The 16,074-nt window shown below is 43.5% G+C and overlaps 1 protein-coding gene across 2 annotated transcripts in view; it reads right to left on the bottom strand.

The window, feature by feature from the left end:
• The window catches only part of SEC22A (SEC22 homolog A, vesicle trafficking protein), a 281,702-nt gene that overhangs the window by 99,989 nt on the left and 165,639 nt on the right, over positions 1-16,074 (bottom strand). For both annotated transcript variants that reach the window (XM_085647316.1, XM_085647315.1), the window contains exon 4: positions 8,640-8,813. In XM_085647316.1, coding sequence (XP_085503442.1) covers positions 8,640-8,813 — 174 coding nt within the window. The remainder of the gene's footprint in view (positions 1-8,639; positions 8,814-16,074) is intronic.

A 16,074-nucleotide genomic window follows, 5' to 3' on the forward strand; every position in this document is an offset into this window, starting at 1 on the left:
TCACAATTTCAGTCCCTCGAGGAGTTACGTCTTTGCTGTCTCTCACTCTGTCCATCTCCAGGGCAGACTCTTTTCTGTCTCAGCCCCCTCTCTGCCTCTCAGATCCTATCTGCCACCCAGTATTTATACCTCAGAGCCACAGTCTTAGTCTCTGCCTTCCCATAGTTTTGGATCACAGGTTGTCTCTGCATCATTTATTCCCAAACCACCTCACTCCCTCAAAGTGATCATGTCACCAATAGCCTCTCACTAACTAACAGGCCCTCTGAGATTTCAACAAAGACTTGGCACAGTGGTAATACAAACTTCAACCACGGAGGGCGAGCACATGTGCACACACTTCAACTTAAGAGAGTAAAAATGGATGTGGAATTGGACATATTTTTACATTGAGGAATATGTAAGACATGACATTTGGGGCCAGATGTACGACCATTCCAAATTGCAAATCGCGATCAATTGCGAGTCGCAAACTGCGAGTCGCAATTTGGAATGTACAACAGTGTCAGAGACACAGATTGCGATTCCCAATGGGGTCGCAAAATGCGAAGCTCATGAATATTAATGAGCCACTCGCCAATTTGCGAACCCGTTGGGAATGGCTGACCCTCCCAGGGATGGTGGCCTGCTGGGCTCAGCGGACCTCCATGTCTGGGACAGCTTGTCAATAAAGCAGTTTTTTTTTTAATTAAATGCAGCCCGTTCTCCTTAAAGGAAAACGGGATGCATTTAATTAAAAAAAAATGAAACGTTTTCGTTTCATTTTTTAAGGGCTAGTAGTGGTCCCTAGGACCACTGCCTGCCCTTAAAACATATTTTTAGAGCCAGTCACAAATGGGCAGGGGTCTCCTAGGGACCCCTTCCCATCTGCAACTCCATTACCATCCTCTTGAAGAGGGCAGTAAATTGTGAGTGTTTTGCGACCACAATTGTGGTAGCAAAACATTCATACATGGCTAGAGAGTCACTATTAGGAAGGGAACGCCCCTTCATAATAGCGAGTCACAAAAGACTATTTTGTGAGTCGCAATTTTTTGCAAGTCACAAAATGGTGTTTGTACATGGCTATGTAGGTTTTTGCGTGCGCAAATGGGTCGCAAACCCGTATGCGCACGCAAAAACTGGTCGTACATTGGGTCCTTGATGCATACAATTTCAAAGAAATGAGCCGTATGGGCAACACAACCGGAACAAATAACCCTAATAAAGAAAATAAGAGATACTGACAGCTGGGTGATGGATGCAAAGCTAAATAAAACAGAGAAATATGTCGACCATCTCAATAGTGTACGGAATCCTAACTACTATTCGAAATTCTGACGGCTATTACCTCTCGCTGCCTCTCAGTTAATAATAATACCATTATTTGTAAAGCGTGAACAATTACCCAAGGGTGTCAAGGCGCTGGGGGCCGTCGGGAAGATTAAGTGAGCTATTTCCCAGAGTAACATGGTTCTGGGCTAACCTGCTGCTGGTGCAGGGGATCGAACCGTGAGCCCCTGTGTTCCGGGTCAGACACTGCGCCACACCTCTTCCACAGTTAAAGTCACTTCCTTGTAGTCAGTCTGACTTGCTTATTTCGAGGTTTCTTCAAACAATGCTGCAAGTTTTTGTCTTTTATCAATCTCTTAAGAGAGAGCTTATGTTGGATTAGACATTTCTTTCGATGGCTTGTCTTTGGTCAATCTCTTAAGAAAGTGCTTCGTTGGATTAGACCCTTCTTTTGATGGCATGTGTTTGCTCAATCTCTTAAGAAAGTGCTTTGTTGGATTAGACCTTTCTTTCGATGCTTGTCTTTGCTCAGTCTCTTAAGAAAGTGCTTGGTTGGATCAGACCTTTCTTTTGATGGCTTGTTGTTGCTCAATCTCTTAAGAAAGCTCTTTGTTGGATTAAACATTTCTTTCCATGGCTTGTCTTTGTTCAATCTCTTAAGAAAGTGTTTCGCTGGTTAGACCTTTCTTTCGATGACATGTTGGGAGAAGGAAGCAGTGGATGATCTGGCTGTGCAATCTGCATTACAGGTATCTTAAGATGTGGGTTGTGCTGTCTTTGGGGTGGCTGAAGTAGTGTTTGGTGGAAGGGGTCTTTGGTTATCTTTTGATACCAGTATAAGTAGACACTGAAGAGCAGAGGACTCAGGGAGTTCCAGTGAACAGCTAGTGCCTTTGCAACAAACAGCTAGTGGCTCAATAGCCTGGAGAATGATTTTGACATTGTAGGAAAGGAGGATCTGCTTCTTATGATTACCCCCACTTTTTGCTTAATGTTGCACTGTTTTTGACTGTTCTGACTGGGATTCTGCTAATCAGGACCCCAGTCTATCTGCTTTCTCCCTTAAATTGGAATGCATGTACTTTGGTACACTCCAGATTGGATACTGAGGTACCCTTATCAGTCCCTAGTATATGGTACTCATGTGCCCAGGGCATGGGTACCCCAGAGGCCTCCCATTGGCTGAAGCATGTATTATGCCACCCATGAGAGGCCATGCAAAATGGAACTACAGGTTTGCTACTGCATCCTGTGTAAGATGGTGCTTACAATACTTAATTTAGGTAAAGGTTCACTATATCTATAGGTCACTACACTTAAAACTTATAAGTCACCACTACAGCAGGCCTTATCAATCCTGAAGGCAGGGTGCTGGGTTTTTAGTGAGAGGGTGCCCCTGCATGAGCAGAGCCTCTCTGCAGCCTTCGAAGACCATTCTCCCGGGTTGTCTGTGACTCAGCCGGACATACAGGGTAGAGGTGCATTGTAACCTTGCGGTAAATGTTATCTCGAAAACGGCTGCATAGAAACATATTGTGTTTGGTATCAAACACCTTGGAATCATACCTCCACACCGATAACTGGTGTAGGAGGTATGATTCCACCCTTCTGAAGTGAGCTTTGTGGGGTAACTGGTCTATTCGGTGCCAGCCTTCTCGACCCGGTCAGCACAAAATGGATGCTACAGACCAGAGACACATTTCTAGCCTCCTGCTTCTGAGCCAATCTCGAGCAGAGGAAGGCAGCACAATAGGCATCCTGTAACAGGGAGGAGTGACGACAGGAATAAGTGTATTGGTTGCACTCTGAAAGTGCCTGAAAGTCTGCACTGCGGGCACATTTGGTGTCCCTGTGCATAGTCCAGTCCAAACCAGTTTTGGGAGCCATTGGCTCCTGCTCTGGTGTGAAACTGAACAAAGGACATGGGTGTAACCACCCCTCTGTCCTGACCCTCCCCTATGAGGGTCCCTCGAATCTGTCCAACCCCCTCCAGTGGGTACAAAAGGGCTTAACTGGCTGTAAGACTTTAGATTTTATGTGGACAGGATTGTACAAGAAGAAACCACTGACCTCCGACCATCTGGACAATCTGGACTTCGACTGGGCCACACTTAGTCTCCCTCTCCATCCAAAGCTTTGCCTCTGCCCTTGCTTCATACAGGCTCCGTGCAGGACCTGTGGTGCACTAAGGACAACTGAACAATCTTCCTCGGTGTGAAGGAGTCACTCCCCTGCATTCGCAGGCACCTTAACGAAACTGACCGGTCTGCTGCTCCCGAACTCCTGTGGACTCCGAAGATTTCAGCAACACAGGAGGTGGGTTTTTGAAGGTTCCTGAGGTCGATCTGCCCTCTCAGCAAGTTTGAGGCCAGTATCCCTTGTGGGGACTGCATCACCCGAACCCCTGTGCACCTCGTCCATTTGCAGTTGTTTATGCTTGTGGGCGATTCCCGAGCTTGTGCATTGGACTCCGTGTAGTCCTGACCCTGAGCAGTATTTGCACCAAAGAACTCCGGCCTCCTTGCACCGAGTGCTCCGTGCGCTGGTCCTTGGGCTGGTACTTTGCAATCTTGTTCGAGGTCCCTTCGCGACTCCTGGTCATTCGACCTGTGGGTCCTCCTGAGGGGCATCTTGATTTCTGTTGGGCTTCACTGGTTGCACCAGACGTGCCCTGACTCTCCAGTGCTTGGTGAGTCCCCTGGACCTTGATGGTCCACACTGTAACCTGCTTGACCTACCTGCGTATGTTGCTTTTGCCAAGGCTTGTTGGTGCTCCAGCCGGACACCTACCCCATAGCACCCAACATCTTTCATGGAACAGCTCACCGCGACGTCTCCTGGTCCTCGTGGCTGCAGGGTCAAGCATGCCTCCTTCGCACCTGAAGCACCCAACATCAGTGGGTAGTCGTCTATCGAGCCACTGGTCACTTTGAAGTGACCCAGTCTCTGTCCCCTCTGCTTTCAGGTTCCTTCCTTTTAGAATCTAGGCTTGGATTCCACAGCACCCTTTTCACCTTCGCGGCAGCAGTACTTCTTCACAGCCCTCCATTGAGAACGACGGCGGTTTCCAACACCACTCCAGACCAATGCACCTGGGATAGGTAACTCGGGTACTACGGTATCCATGGGTGGGGTGGCTCTCCAGCCTCTCAAGTTTCAAAGGGTTTTCTCAAAGTCCTCCTAGAAGGGTCCTTAAACTTTAAAACTGTAACCGGGACTTCCCCATAGGATTGTACAGAGCCCGCGGTCATGTTAGCACACTGCACCCGTAGTCCGTGGGGTCCCTAGCTACTCACCTTGGGTAGTTCCTTGGGGTCCCAGCGATTCTACGTGCTCTAGACCTTGTCTCGACCCGAGTCGTGGTTGTTATACCACTATTTTAGTATATGGCTTGGTCTCCCCCCTGGAGCCCACTGTGTATTGTGCTACTTACAACTGTTCTATTGATCTCGTATTGTGTGCTTTGTGTTTTATCCTCGTGTAGAGGATACTAGAGAGTGTGATATTAATAAATACATATTTTGATGTAACTACTGTGTGGTTCTCCTTTCATTTACTCCACATAGGAGGTGATGTTCTGGTAAAACAAGCTGCTTTACATTCCTTCAAGATTAGGTCTGAAGGCTGCTCTGCACAGCTACCACTAGGATAGCTTTCTAAAGGTTATCTTTGACCTCATACGTCATAAGGGTCATTTGGACTGGTGCAAGGTGTCCACTTTAATTAGTGGACAGCATATACCAGGCCAACTTCTCACATTGGTGTGCAGCGGTTGAGATTCAAGCTTGAAATGTTTTACCAGATAAGTCTCGTGTTATTGATTAACTGAAAACCACTAAAGTATTAAGGCACATATAATACTTAAAGATTAGAATATGTAAGTTATACTGAACTTATGGATGGATATGTTAAGGGTCTAGCACAGTCTTTCTCCAACCTAAGAAAGTTTAGTTCCCACTAGGGTAGGTAGGTGCATACACCACACCACACTAGTTATGTCTTCCAAAGGAGAAGCCACCAGTGGCTCTCTGCCTTCTAGGTAAATTGGTCTTACATTTCAGGAATTAAAAGCCATGTGTGTTTTTAGGAAGCTGAAGACAGGGAGAAATGCCAACACCCAACGTCTCATTGAGGTGTTACTCTTATTTGACCTTAGGAAGCAGCCTAAGCAGAGAGCACTGTTCACTGCTTTACAAGTTGCTATTTGTGTCTTTTTTTGCTAGAGACAGAAAGATGTACATATTTATATATAAATATACACACACACACACACACACACACACACACACACACACACATATATTCACACATACAGACACACACATAGTCACAGAAAAAAACTGAAGTGAATTTATGGGTGGCGTTGTTAAAACATCTCAATGTATATGTAAAAGAGCTTCGAAATTCACCTTAAACCACAGTTAAAGTGCAGGCAGACGAAGCTCTGGTGGAAAGGAGCACCTCTCCTGTTTCTAATGATTCCCTTTGGATGGATAAATAGGCTTCCTTCTCCTCTGACACCAGGATTTTGCAAGGGGAGGATCCTCCGCTCCACAGGATATAACGGTTAAAAGATAAGTGTGATCCATGAAGCCAAGATTCCATGGATTTCCTGGGTCGTTGATTTCCAAGTATTTCTGGAAGTGGTAGGGTCCCTGGGTGACAGCTGTCATTGGCACCAAAAACTGCAGCCACCCCTCAAGCCAATTATGTTATTTGACAAAGTCGCAGTTTTGGCATGTTCCAAAATACAAAAAAAAAACTTAGCACGGATGGTGGAGGGGGTGGGTCATGTTTAGCATTCAAAAAGCAAATGGTTGGGATGGCTCCTCTAGGAGAGGTTGTCTGCCTGCTTATGTCCCTGGCTACGGTGTATGTAGGAAACATCACTACAGCCCCACAGTGTTGGTGTATTTTCACTTCCATTCTCCGTCCCTCCATCCCTCTACCTCCTTATCCAGAGTATATTTTGCTAGCATCTGCTCCTTCACACCAGGATCCCAACTCAGCCAGAGACCTCACAGCTGAGTATAAACATGTCACTATATCTTGTATAACATGGCTGAAGCAAACTTATTAAAAACAGCTTCTTTCTAACTATGGATTTTCAGGACCTGTTTAAAAGAACAAAGATCATTCGAAATATCAAGAAGGGGTCAAGTGATAATAAACTGCTGTAGATTAGGATGGCCTGTAGCTTTAAGCTCTCAGCATCTATGATTCATATCTGACAACCCCATTTCCAGAAAATCCCTATAATTGACCCGGGCTGTCTATCACTTGTAATGTAGAGAAATTTTATCCAAATTATAAACTATCCCTTAAATAGATTCTGAAAAGTCTTTGGTCCATTTACAGCCTTCCTCCAAATCACCAACTTGGTAAATATGTTTAGATTGACTTTCCTCACAAGCATTTACCTTTCTAACCAACAAGCACAATTCACACAAAACTTCACCGTGGACTTCAAACATTTGGTAGAAAGAACCATCTCCCCATAAATTTAGCCAATATGCATTTTCGACCATGTTATGCTGCATCTGCTATTAACGACGGGTTAACTCAAACCCCCCTCTGCTTGGTGGCGGAAGAATGCCAACTCCGTTTTCTAGAAGGCGATTCAGCATATGATATGTGAAGCTATTAATTCTTACTTTATTATTAATTTGACAGAAGAAACGTCATCCAGACTACAGAGACAATTTTCTCCTTGTTTTCAGATGTTTATGCAGCAGGCAGGGATATCATTGTGCCCACCCCTCTAACTAATAGCTGTAAAACTGGAACAAATCAGAATTCGTCCATCTCAAACACCAACGCATATACACGTTGTATGTCATACTAAACAAGAACTTAGGCCGTGCCTTTGGGAGGACTATTCAACAGTATTGAAGGATGGGGAGGCTGCAGCTCCTCCGTTATGGCGGAGGAGCGTCGCCACACCTGCTGCTGCGAGCGCTGCAGGCGCACACATTTATAAAATGATAATAAATACCATTTTATTATGTGTTGCAGGCTCACGCTGTTACAGTACGAGAGCAAGGGGCAGGGCCGATTAGTGCAATTGCACTATTACTTCAGCCCCTGCCAGTGCGCATGTCAGATAGTCCGGCTGTCTAGAGCCGGCCAATCTGACATGTGCACTTCAGAGCTAGCAATCCCACGGCTTAGAAACAGATGAGGGATTGCAGCCGCAGTCCCCCAGCCTCAAAATGAGCACTGGGTTAGCCTGCTCCAATCAAGGATTGGTTGGTTTCGGTTTGTACAAGGGAGGAAGTCCTTCTCTTTCCACCCTAGTCACCGAGGAGAGCGTCGAGAGAAGAAAGAGACGGCAACCGGACCCTCCAGCAAATGCATCATGTATATGGTGAGTTTTCTGGGCATTTCACCTCACCATATTTAAATGTTGCCGGCCACTACTGGGTACAACTCCTAAGCAAATATTCAGAGATATCCCTTAGCCTAGAACATGCCAGCCACATTCCCAAAACGAGGAGGCTCCTCTGATGCCCACTGTTCTGTGCCCAGTATCAGGTTAAACTTACCTAAGCATTTGGCTTATCTGACGGACTGTCAATTGATCCCTGGACAAAAGATCACCATAATGAGCTGGGTTGGGGTCCGGTGAGAGTAGAAATGATTTTGAAAGAATGGTAATAAATTCCACCTCGATGGTTGTGCAGGCGTCTGAGCTACCAGATGTAGACACAATGGGGTCAGGCAAACATATCTAACTCCTGCAAAACCTGCAAGTTTAAATCCATAGCCGTGGGCAGGAACCGACCGCAGAGGTAGGGCTCAGAGAGATAGGTTTGGCAAAGAACAACAAAAACAATTGTACTCAAACTTTTTCATTACATTAGAAAATAAGACTGTGTGGGTCCTGATTGGTTTTCTTCAAGTGGAAACAGAGGGATGAAACAAAGGCCTGGACCTAGCACGGAAGACGGTAAGAAGAGTGTATCTAGGGGCTCATAATAATTGGTGATTTCATACTCCTTTGTCACGCTGTCATCTATAGCCACTACCATGGACAAGACAAAAATAACACATCACAGGAGGGTTTTAAATCTGGCCAACCCAAGAGGAGGAGGAGGATGTCAAAGTAATTAGGAAAGACTGAAGGAGAAATGCTCCAGGTTGTGTTTTCTCTTTAGTTTCGTTCGGTTAAACGTATACAGGTTGTTTAAGCAGAGAGCACGTCTTCGTATGCAAATTAATGTTGGACTATTAACGTTAGAGCGTATTTTCTATTCTGAAATCGTCTCAAAAGCGCTACAATACATTAACAACTTCCAGTAAAAGTACATAAACAAGATGGCTGCCTGTTTAAAGAAAAAACACAACAGAAAACACAATACTAATACCTTTATATTCTGCAGCACTATTATGTGAAAATCCATTTGCAGGTCCGAGTTCACCCATGGAGATTTGATAAGGGGGTCTCAGCTTAATTTCTGTCTGCATATCAGCAAGATTGATTTTTGTAGACAGGGAGCGAGGATTGTTATACCTTTGCTTGGTCTTTTGAATAAAATTATCTGTTGCAAAACAAAGGAACAAGGAGTCTCTGTTAAGCTCATTCTTAATTAAATCACACGGGAATAGAACGATCTGTAGATGATATTTAATTTCCATATATAAACTTTAGATGCCCTCTACTGAGCTGAAATGAACAGTAGTCCAGTCTTATAACTAATAGATCATGGGTTGCAATAGCGAGATTGAAGTTCTACAATTCCATTAGGTAATCACTGCAAATATGTAATTATTTCTGCATCCTTACATTTTAAAACTGTGCAATGACATAGGTATCATAAGCATTTTAAACTAAAAATTGAAAAGTTTAAACCCGGATTAGTAGCCAGGTATTCATGCAGAGTGGACAATCCCCTCACTTTAGTATTCTTCCCAGAGAAACAAGTTTTACCTTCACAACTATATGAGAGTACCATGGTGTTGGCTAATACTTGCTATTTTCAGTCGAGTAAAAAAGCAAAACAAAAACTTGCACCAAACAGGGTTTGCATCTGATTTCGCATTCTGAAGTGAGCAAAACTGTGCTTGCATCTGCGATTTCTCCCCTTGCAAATTCATCCACGTCATCAGTGATGGAAACTCCGAGGGTAGAAACAGTTTAGGAAGAATAAGTTACTTACCTGTAATCTTAGTGCTCTTCCAGGGGAATCCTCATCAAAGTTATAAGCACTGAATATTCCCGTCTACATGCGGGGACCCCGGAGCAATATATATATATATATATATATATATATATATATATATATATACACGTTCTAGTTCGGAATTAGCATTTAAAAAACCTTAGAAATTCACTGAAAAAAACAAAGTTTACAGGGACGTTATAGTTCGAGGCAGAGACATTGCTTGAAATCTAGATGAAGGAATGGAGCCGAGCCAACTTCAGGCCTGTATACAGATCCCAGATTTAAAAAGATTGTTGAGAAAAATAGAGTTTGAGACTGAATCGAAAGCTGTTTAGTGGACAAGTAGGATCAGGGTGGACAAGAAACCTAGAATAAGGAGCATATGAAGGTCCTCAGTGGTGGTAGGCAGTGCCATCACTGTTAGTGCTGTGAGAGGTGCAGAAGACAGACAGAAGGGTAGAGTAAAAAGTTAGATTCTTGATCAGAGGGAAGTTGTTTATTTAGCACTTTAACTTTTTCAACAAGCTTAGTAGGCACGGGTAAACAGAAAATGAAGCAATAGTTAAGTGGTTCACATAGGGTCAGTGGAAGATTTTTGATATATGAGTAGAACTAGTACATGTTTCCAACAGACTGATTACAGGGGCGTGGGAAAGAGTCCAGAGGAGATCCTGACTTTATGGTGGAAAATATCTTAACATTCTCTAAGGATATAGAGATGAACGAGATTACAGAAATCCCATTCAGAAGGGAAGACTTGGAATCAAGAAAATCTAGTCAGGCTAGTGAGGGTTGTGGATGAAAATTGGCTTTTATCCTTAGGGACAGAGGGGACCATAGCTCCTGGGTCAATATTGGAGGCTTTTGGTAGAAGGAAGTTGTTGGTAAGAGAATAGGTTTCCAGAGCTGGCTTAGAGTCACTCACTACCCATCAAGTCTTTTAAATAGATGGGAGGAGTTGATCTGATGAGACACTAGTAGCCTCTGATGGCCACTTTGTAGGACTCTTTGTTGGTGCTCAGGGTTTCTTCATCTACACCCAAGAGCTTTGCAGGGATGTTCAGAGGCTCAGAACTCATCTGAGTACCAAGGAGTGGAAGGCAACTTACAAAGCTAGTGCCAAGATTTGAATAAGGGGACAATGGTGTCAAGTGTGTTAGTGACCCACTTATGCACCTTTTCAGCTGCTATAGTGACATCTAAGTTGAGGTCTATAGGGATATTGTTAAATGTGCTTAAAAAGTTGTTTGGAGAGACTATATTCATTTTTGCAAGAGTGCAGGACAGATTTTCACTGGAAACGAGTGGCCAGGGGAAATATAGCACAAGTGGTTTGCCCATAAAAGAGGCATCAGGGTTGAAGTCATTTTGCCTTTAAGATTGGTGAACAGCGGGTCAAGAAAGTGTCCCACGGAAAGTTTGGGATAAAGGACAATCTGAGACAGACATAGAGATTCCATGTCCTCTAAGACAGCCTGGGAGTCCTGGTCTTCGGGATCTTCCAGGTGAAAGCTGAGGTCTCCAACAATGGAAAACTTAAAGACTTTTTAATGAAAGGAGACAGAATGTTAGCTAGTTCGAAGCTGAAACAGCCATGAGGAGTTGGATGGTTGGATGAGGAGTTTGGGAGGGGGGACCTAATGACAATAAACCCAGAGGTGAGGAACTAGTGTCCCAGGTGCACCAATGAAATACACTCATACATAAATGTGTGGGAGAGCTATCAGGCTGGTTGCTAATGGTGTTGCACAGGGTCTAATATATCAGGTGTAACTCGTTGGGTAGTACTCCAAAACTATGTATCCCACAGGATATGGGCTTGAGGGAACATTCTACCAAACAATAAGGGAATGCATGAAGCTACGACTGTTCTAGGCAGATCTCGTGAACCCCCCTCATGATAGGTACTTCAACCTTATCTACCTACCATAACTAATGTGCAAGGCTTAGAGAGTAACCATGAACTCTTGAGATACTGCAAACTGTGCAGTCTTTGCACTGGCTCAAAAGGACACAGCACAATTATGGGGAAGAGCCCTGGTACCCACATTGGAATCTTGGTACTTCAATATGGACATGGTGGCGTCCAGAAGATCCCTGGGAAGCAGGAACTGCTTTCCATTATTCTGAATATTCCAAGCAGCATAATTTCCTTTGCTGGCAGAGATACGTACACTGAAAAATTATTGTCTAGACGGTGGAGGAAAACAGACATTGCATTAACACATCATATGTATCAACATTTTGACATCACAAAAAAAAGTCTTTTATTTATTTGCTCAAACGAGAAAGTTCAAGAAAGTGCTCAATGCAGCTTAAATGACTAGACAGACAGACAGACAGACAGACAGACAGACAGACAGACAGATAGATAGATAGATAGATACATAGATAGATAGATATCACCAAATACAATGCTCCTTCTGGAAACCAAGGACCCGTGGAAAGTGGTGCGTGCGCCAGCGGAGCCTGCCTTCCGTCACCCAAGAGTGCGCGTTATTTCAAGTGTGAGAGGAGGTAAATATATATATATATATATATATATATGTTCCACGTTATAGTTAGATCAGGTAACTATAACTTGCGCAACCGCAATCCACAATGTGTAATTTCAGATGTCATCATTGATGTCATGAGTGATGTCACTGACCATGTCATGAGTGATGTAATATGTGACGTCATCAGCAGTTTATTGTGGGCGCGCAAGTTATAGTTACCTGATCTAACTATAACGTGGAATTTCATTGGTTTTTTACGAGTGAAATGTACAGCTAACTATAACATGTGTGAAACCTATGGTTTTTTAAGTGAATATATATATATATATTCACAGAAAAAACCATAGGTTTCAGGCACGTTATAGTTAGGAATTAGCATTTAAAAAACCTCAGAAATTCACTGAAAAAACCATAGGTTTCAGGGGTGTTATAGTTAGCTGGACTTTTCACTTGTACAAAACCATTGAAATTCCCCCGTTATAGTTAGTTCAGCTAACTATAACTCGCGCGCCCACAATGCACTGCTGATGACGTCACATATTACATCACTCATGACATGGTCAGTGACATCACTCATGACATCACTGATGACATCTCAAATGACATCACTGATGACATCACTGATGACATCATCCAGTGAATGTGTGTTTTTCTGAAAATTAAATATGTTTTATATATGTATATCTCAAGGTCGATGGAAGAATAAATGGGTATATAAGTGTCTAAATGGATGATTTGTTTTTGAAAAATTGATTGTGTAACTGACTGATTAAGTGTATCATAGGGAATACATGGCTTAGTGAGTAATGTTTAAATATGTAAATATCTGTATCAGTCTCTCACTTTGTGTATAAGTGGCTGCATGGGTTGGTGAGTAGCTACATGGGTGTCTATATAGGTTATTAGTTGGTTTTTTGAGTATCAGTCTGAGTGTCTGCATGGTTCGGTGGGGGGTATTACGTAGTGCATAGGTGCATGAATGAGTGACTCACTGTTTGTATGTGTTGAACACAGCATGTGTGCAGGACTGTATGGGTGGATGAGTGTGTGTATGGGTGTGTTAGTGAGTGAATGACTGTCTCAATAGTGTCTTTATGAGTAACTACATATGTTTTAAACTAGTATATGTGACTATTGGTGTATATATGTGAGTATATGTGAGAGTGAGAGATTGAAAGAGTTCCTGTATGAATAAGTATGTGTTTCTATAAGTGATTGTTTAAAAGACTAAGTATGTGTAAGTTTCCGTAGAAGTAAGTATGGTGGTGTGTGTATAACTGTATATGCAAGTAAATGTATGTTTGATTCTTTATTAGCATGAGTGACTATGTGTGTGAGTAACTCTATGGATGAGTGGCATTGTGTAACAGGATGTATAGGTGTATGAGTACATATGATGAGTGAGTACATGTATGAGTGACTGTATAGGACTGTTGGTGAATGAGTGGATGTGTATGTGGATCTTAGAATTACTGAAGAGGTTGTTGTAACTGGTATTGGTATGTCCATTGTTTTGAAAATTTTAGTCTCTATTTTTGAATGTGTGTATCAAAGGTTATATTAGGGTGAGAGGAGGTCTGCCACTCTATCACAAGGATGATGTCATCAGTGATGTCATCAGTGATGTCATTTGAGATGTCATCAGTGATGTCATGAGTGATGTCACTGACCATGTCATGAGTGATGTAATATGTGACGTCATCAGCAGTGCATTGCGGGCGCGCGAGTTATAGTTAGCTGAACTAACTATAACGGGGGAATTTCAATGGTTTTGTACAAGTGAAAAGTCCAGCTAACTATAACACCCCTGAAACCTATGGTTTTTTCAGTGAATTTCTGAGGTTTTTTAAATGCTAATTCCTAACTATAACGTGCCTGAAACCTATGGTTTTTTCTGTGAATTTCAAAGGTTTTTTAAATGCTAATTTCTAACTATGCCTACAGAGATAGGACATGTGAAGAAAGAAGAAAAAATGCACAGAAAGAAACAAAAGAAGTGCAGAAAGAAGCAACAGAAGTCCTCAAATACGAAGATAAGTGCAGGAAGAAGGATAACGTGCAGAAAGAACAAAAAGAAGAGCAGAAAGAAGCCTTGTTGCAAAATCATCCTGTACCCTCAACTTTTTCAGACGGATACTGGTGGTAACTGAGTCTGACTAACCAGTCCTAGAGCCAGTGCTATGTTAAAAGACACTTAGAATACAGTGAAAACACCTACATACACTAGGGAACATTATGCGTTGGGGTCCCCCTGTGATTAGCATGACCTCCTCTGTAAGCCCCTAGTGTATAATAGGGCATGGGGATTAAAACTACCTCTTAAAACAGGCCACAGGGCGTTTTTGCACACGTTAACTCAGGCCCCGTCCCCTCCCTTCACCACTGTGTAAACACGCCCTGTGTCCATTTTTAGTTGGGAGATTAAGTTCATTTGAATCCTGAGGGTCCCTAGGGTCCAACTAGCCCACTAGGTACCTCCAGTAAGTGCCACAGAGCTGCGTTGCAGAGAGGTGTAAAAAGTGGCACGGCCTGGACCACCTCTCTGCAATGCAGCTCAGTGGCGCTTACTGGAAGCACTTGGTGGGCTAGTTAGCCCCCAGGGGCCCTCAGTATTGAAGGGAAATTATATCCCCAATTTAAAACGTGCCATAGTGCGTGTTTGCACACGTCACCTCAGGCCCCGTCCCCTCCCTTCACCACTGTGTAAACGCGCCCTGTGGCTGTTCTAAGTTGAGAGATTAAGTCCCCCTGAATCCTAAGGGTCCCTAGGGTCAAACTAGACCACTAGGTACCTCCAGTAAGCGCCACAGAGCTGCGTTGCAGAAAGGTGTAAAAAGGGGCTTGGCCTCAGAACACCTGGCTGCAGCGCAGCTCCCTGGCGCATACTGGAGATGCCTGTTGGGGGCGCGTTTGCAGAGTGCTGCACGGAGGGGGCATGGCCTCCGGCACGATGCCAGTCTTTTATTTATTTTAGTTTTTTAAGAAGGGGGGCTGTTTGGTTCCCCTTCTTATTCTAATTTATTGGCCCTGATGACCCCATCCCCCAGGGCCAGTCTCCTAATTATATTTTTTTGACCCCAATCCCCAGGGCCGGCCACTGTTTTTTATTATTTTTAAAAAATATATATTTATAGACACACCTAGGACATGCTGGACAAACCGTACGTACCTATCACCATGACGATTTGCGTGATATTCATTAAAAGGCGACTATGCATGCAATGAATCCACGTGGAATGTATTTACACCACTAGTGAAGCTCTGACATGTCTGATGCCCTACCGTGCCTAATCCTGGTAGACACCCTTGTCGTTTATTTATACAAACATGGGTAGCTATTGACGGGCACATTTAATACACATGCACACCAAGCCATTCAAAGGGGATTCGACAAAAATTCGACCAAAACTATGCAAGAAACCCCCCTCACGGTTAATAAAACACACATCCACTGCCGGATGTGTAATACTTTTTATTTTACTCTCTGGAAAGGGGACGAACATCACTTGAGAGTCACAGCGTGCTCCTGACAGAGCCCAATGCTGTGTTACACCCACCATTGCCTGCCGAGTGCCACACACCTCTGTGTTGTATTCTACTAGCTAGAGCATATGCTATGACACTCTCTAGCCCATGTGCACTGTAACACCACCCCGTGAATATGTCATGCCACACTTGTCTTCGCACGGGTTATATTGCCCCATCTAACGTGCCTTTCTCGATGCCTATGTTATAACGCACAGTGCTATGCCATACATATTACAATCTGGGATCCATATCTTTGTCACAGTGCATATGCAACGTTACACTCCCCAGCACATATTTTATATTACAACTTTAGAGACTAGTTAGGTTACACAACACTGCCCTGTGCATATTACACTCCAAGGCGCATATCGCATAGCACGCGCTAGTGCCTGTGCTATTTCGCGCTCTCCAATGAATCTGTCATTGCGCACAATGTATTGCATATTATATTTCACGCCCGGTTCATCTTATATCACACTTTTTGGTGCATAGTTTATACCATACACTATATCTAGTTTTCATTTTCAATCGTGCTCTCAGGACTATGTTCTATATAACACTGTGTTCACCTACCTTTTTCACGGGCATTACATTTTGCGATAGGGGGTGGA

This window comes from Triturus cristatus, chromosome 3_2 (genome assembly GCF_964204655.1).
Source record: "Triturus cristatus chromosome 3_2, aTriCri1.1, whole genome shotgun sequence".
Lineage (NCBI taxonomy): Eukaryota > Metazoa > Chordata > Amphibia > Caudata > Salamandridae > Triturus > Triturus cristatus.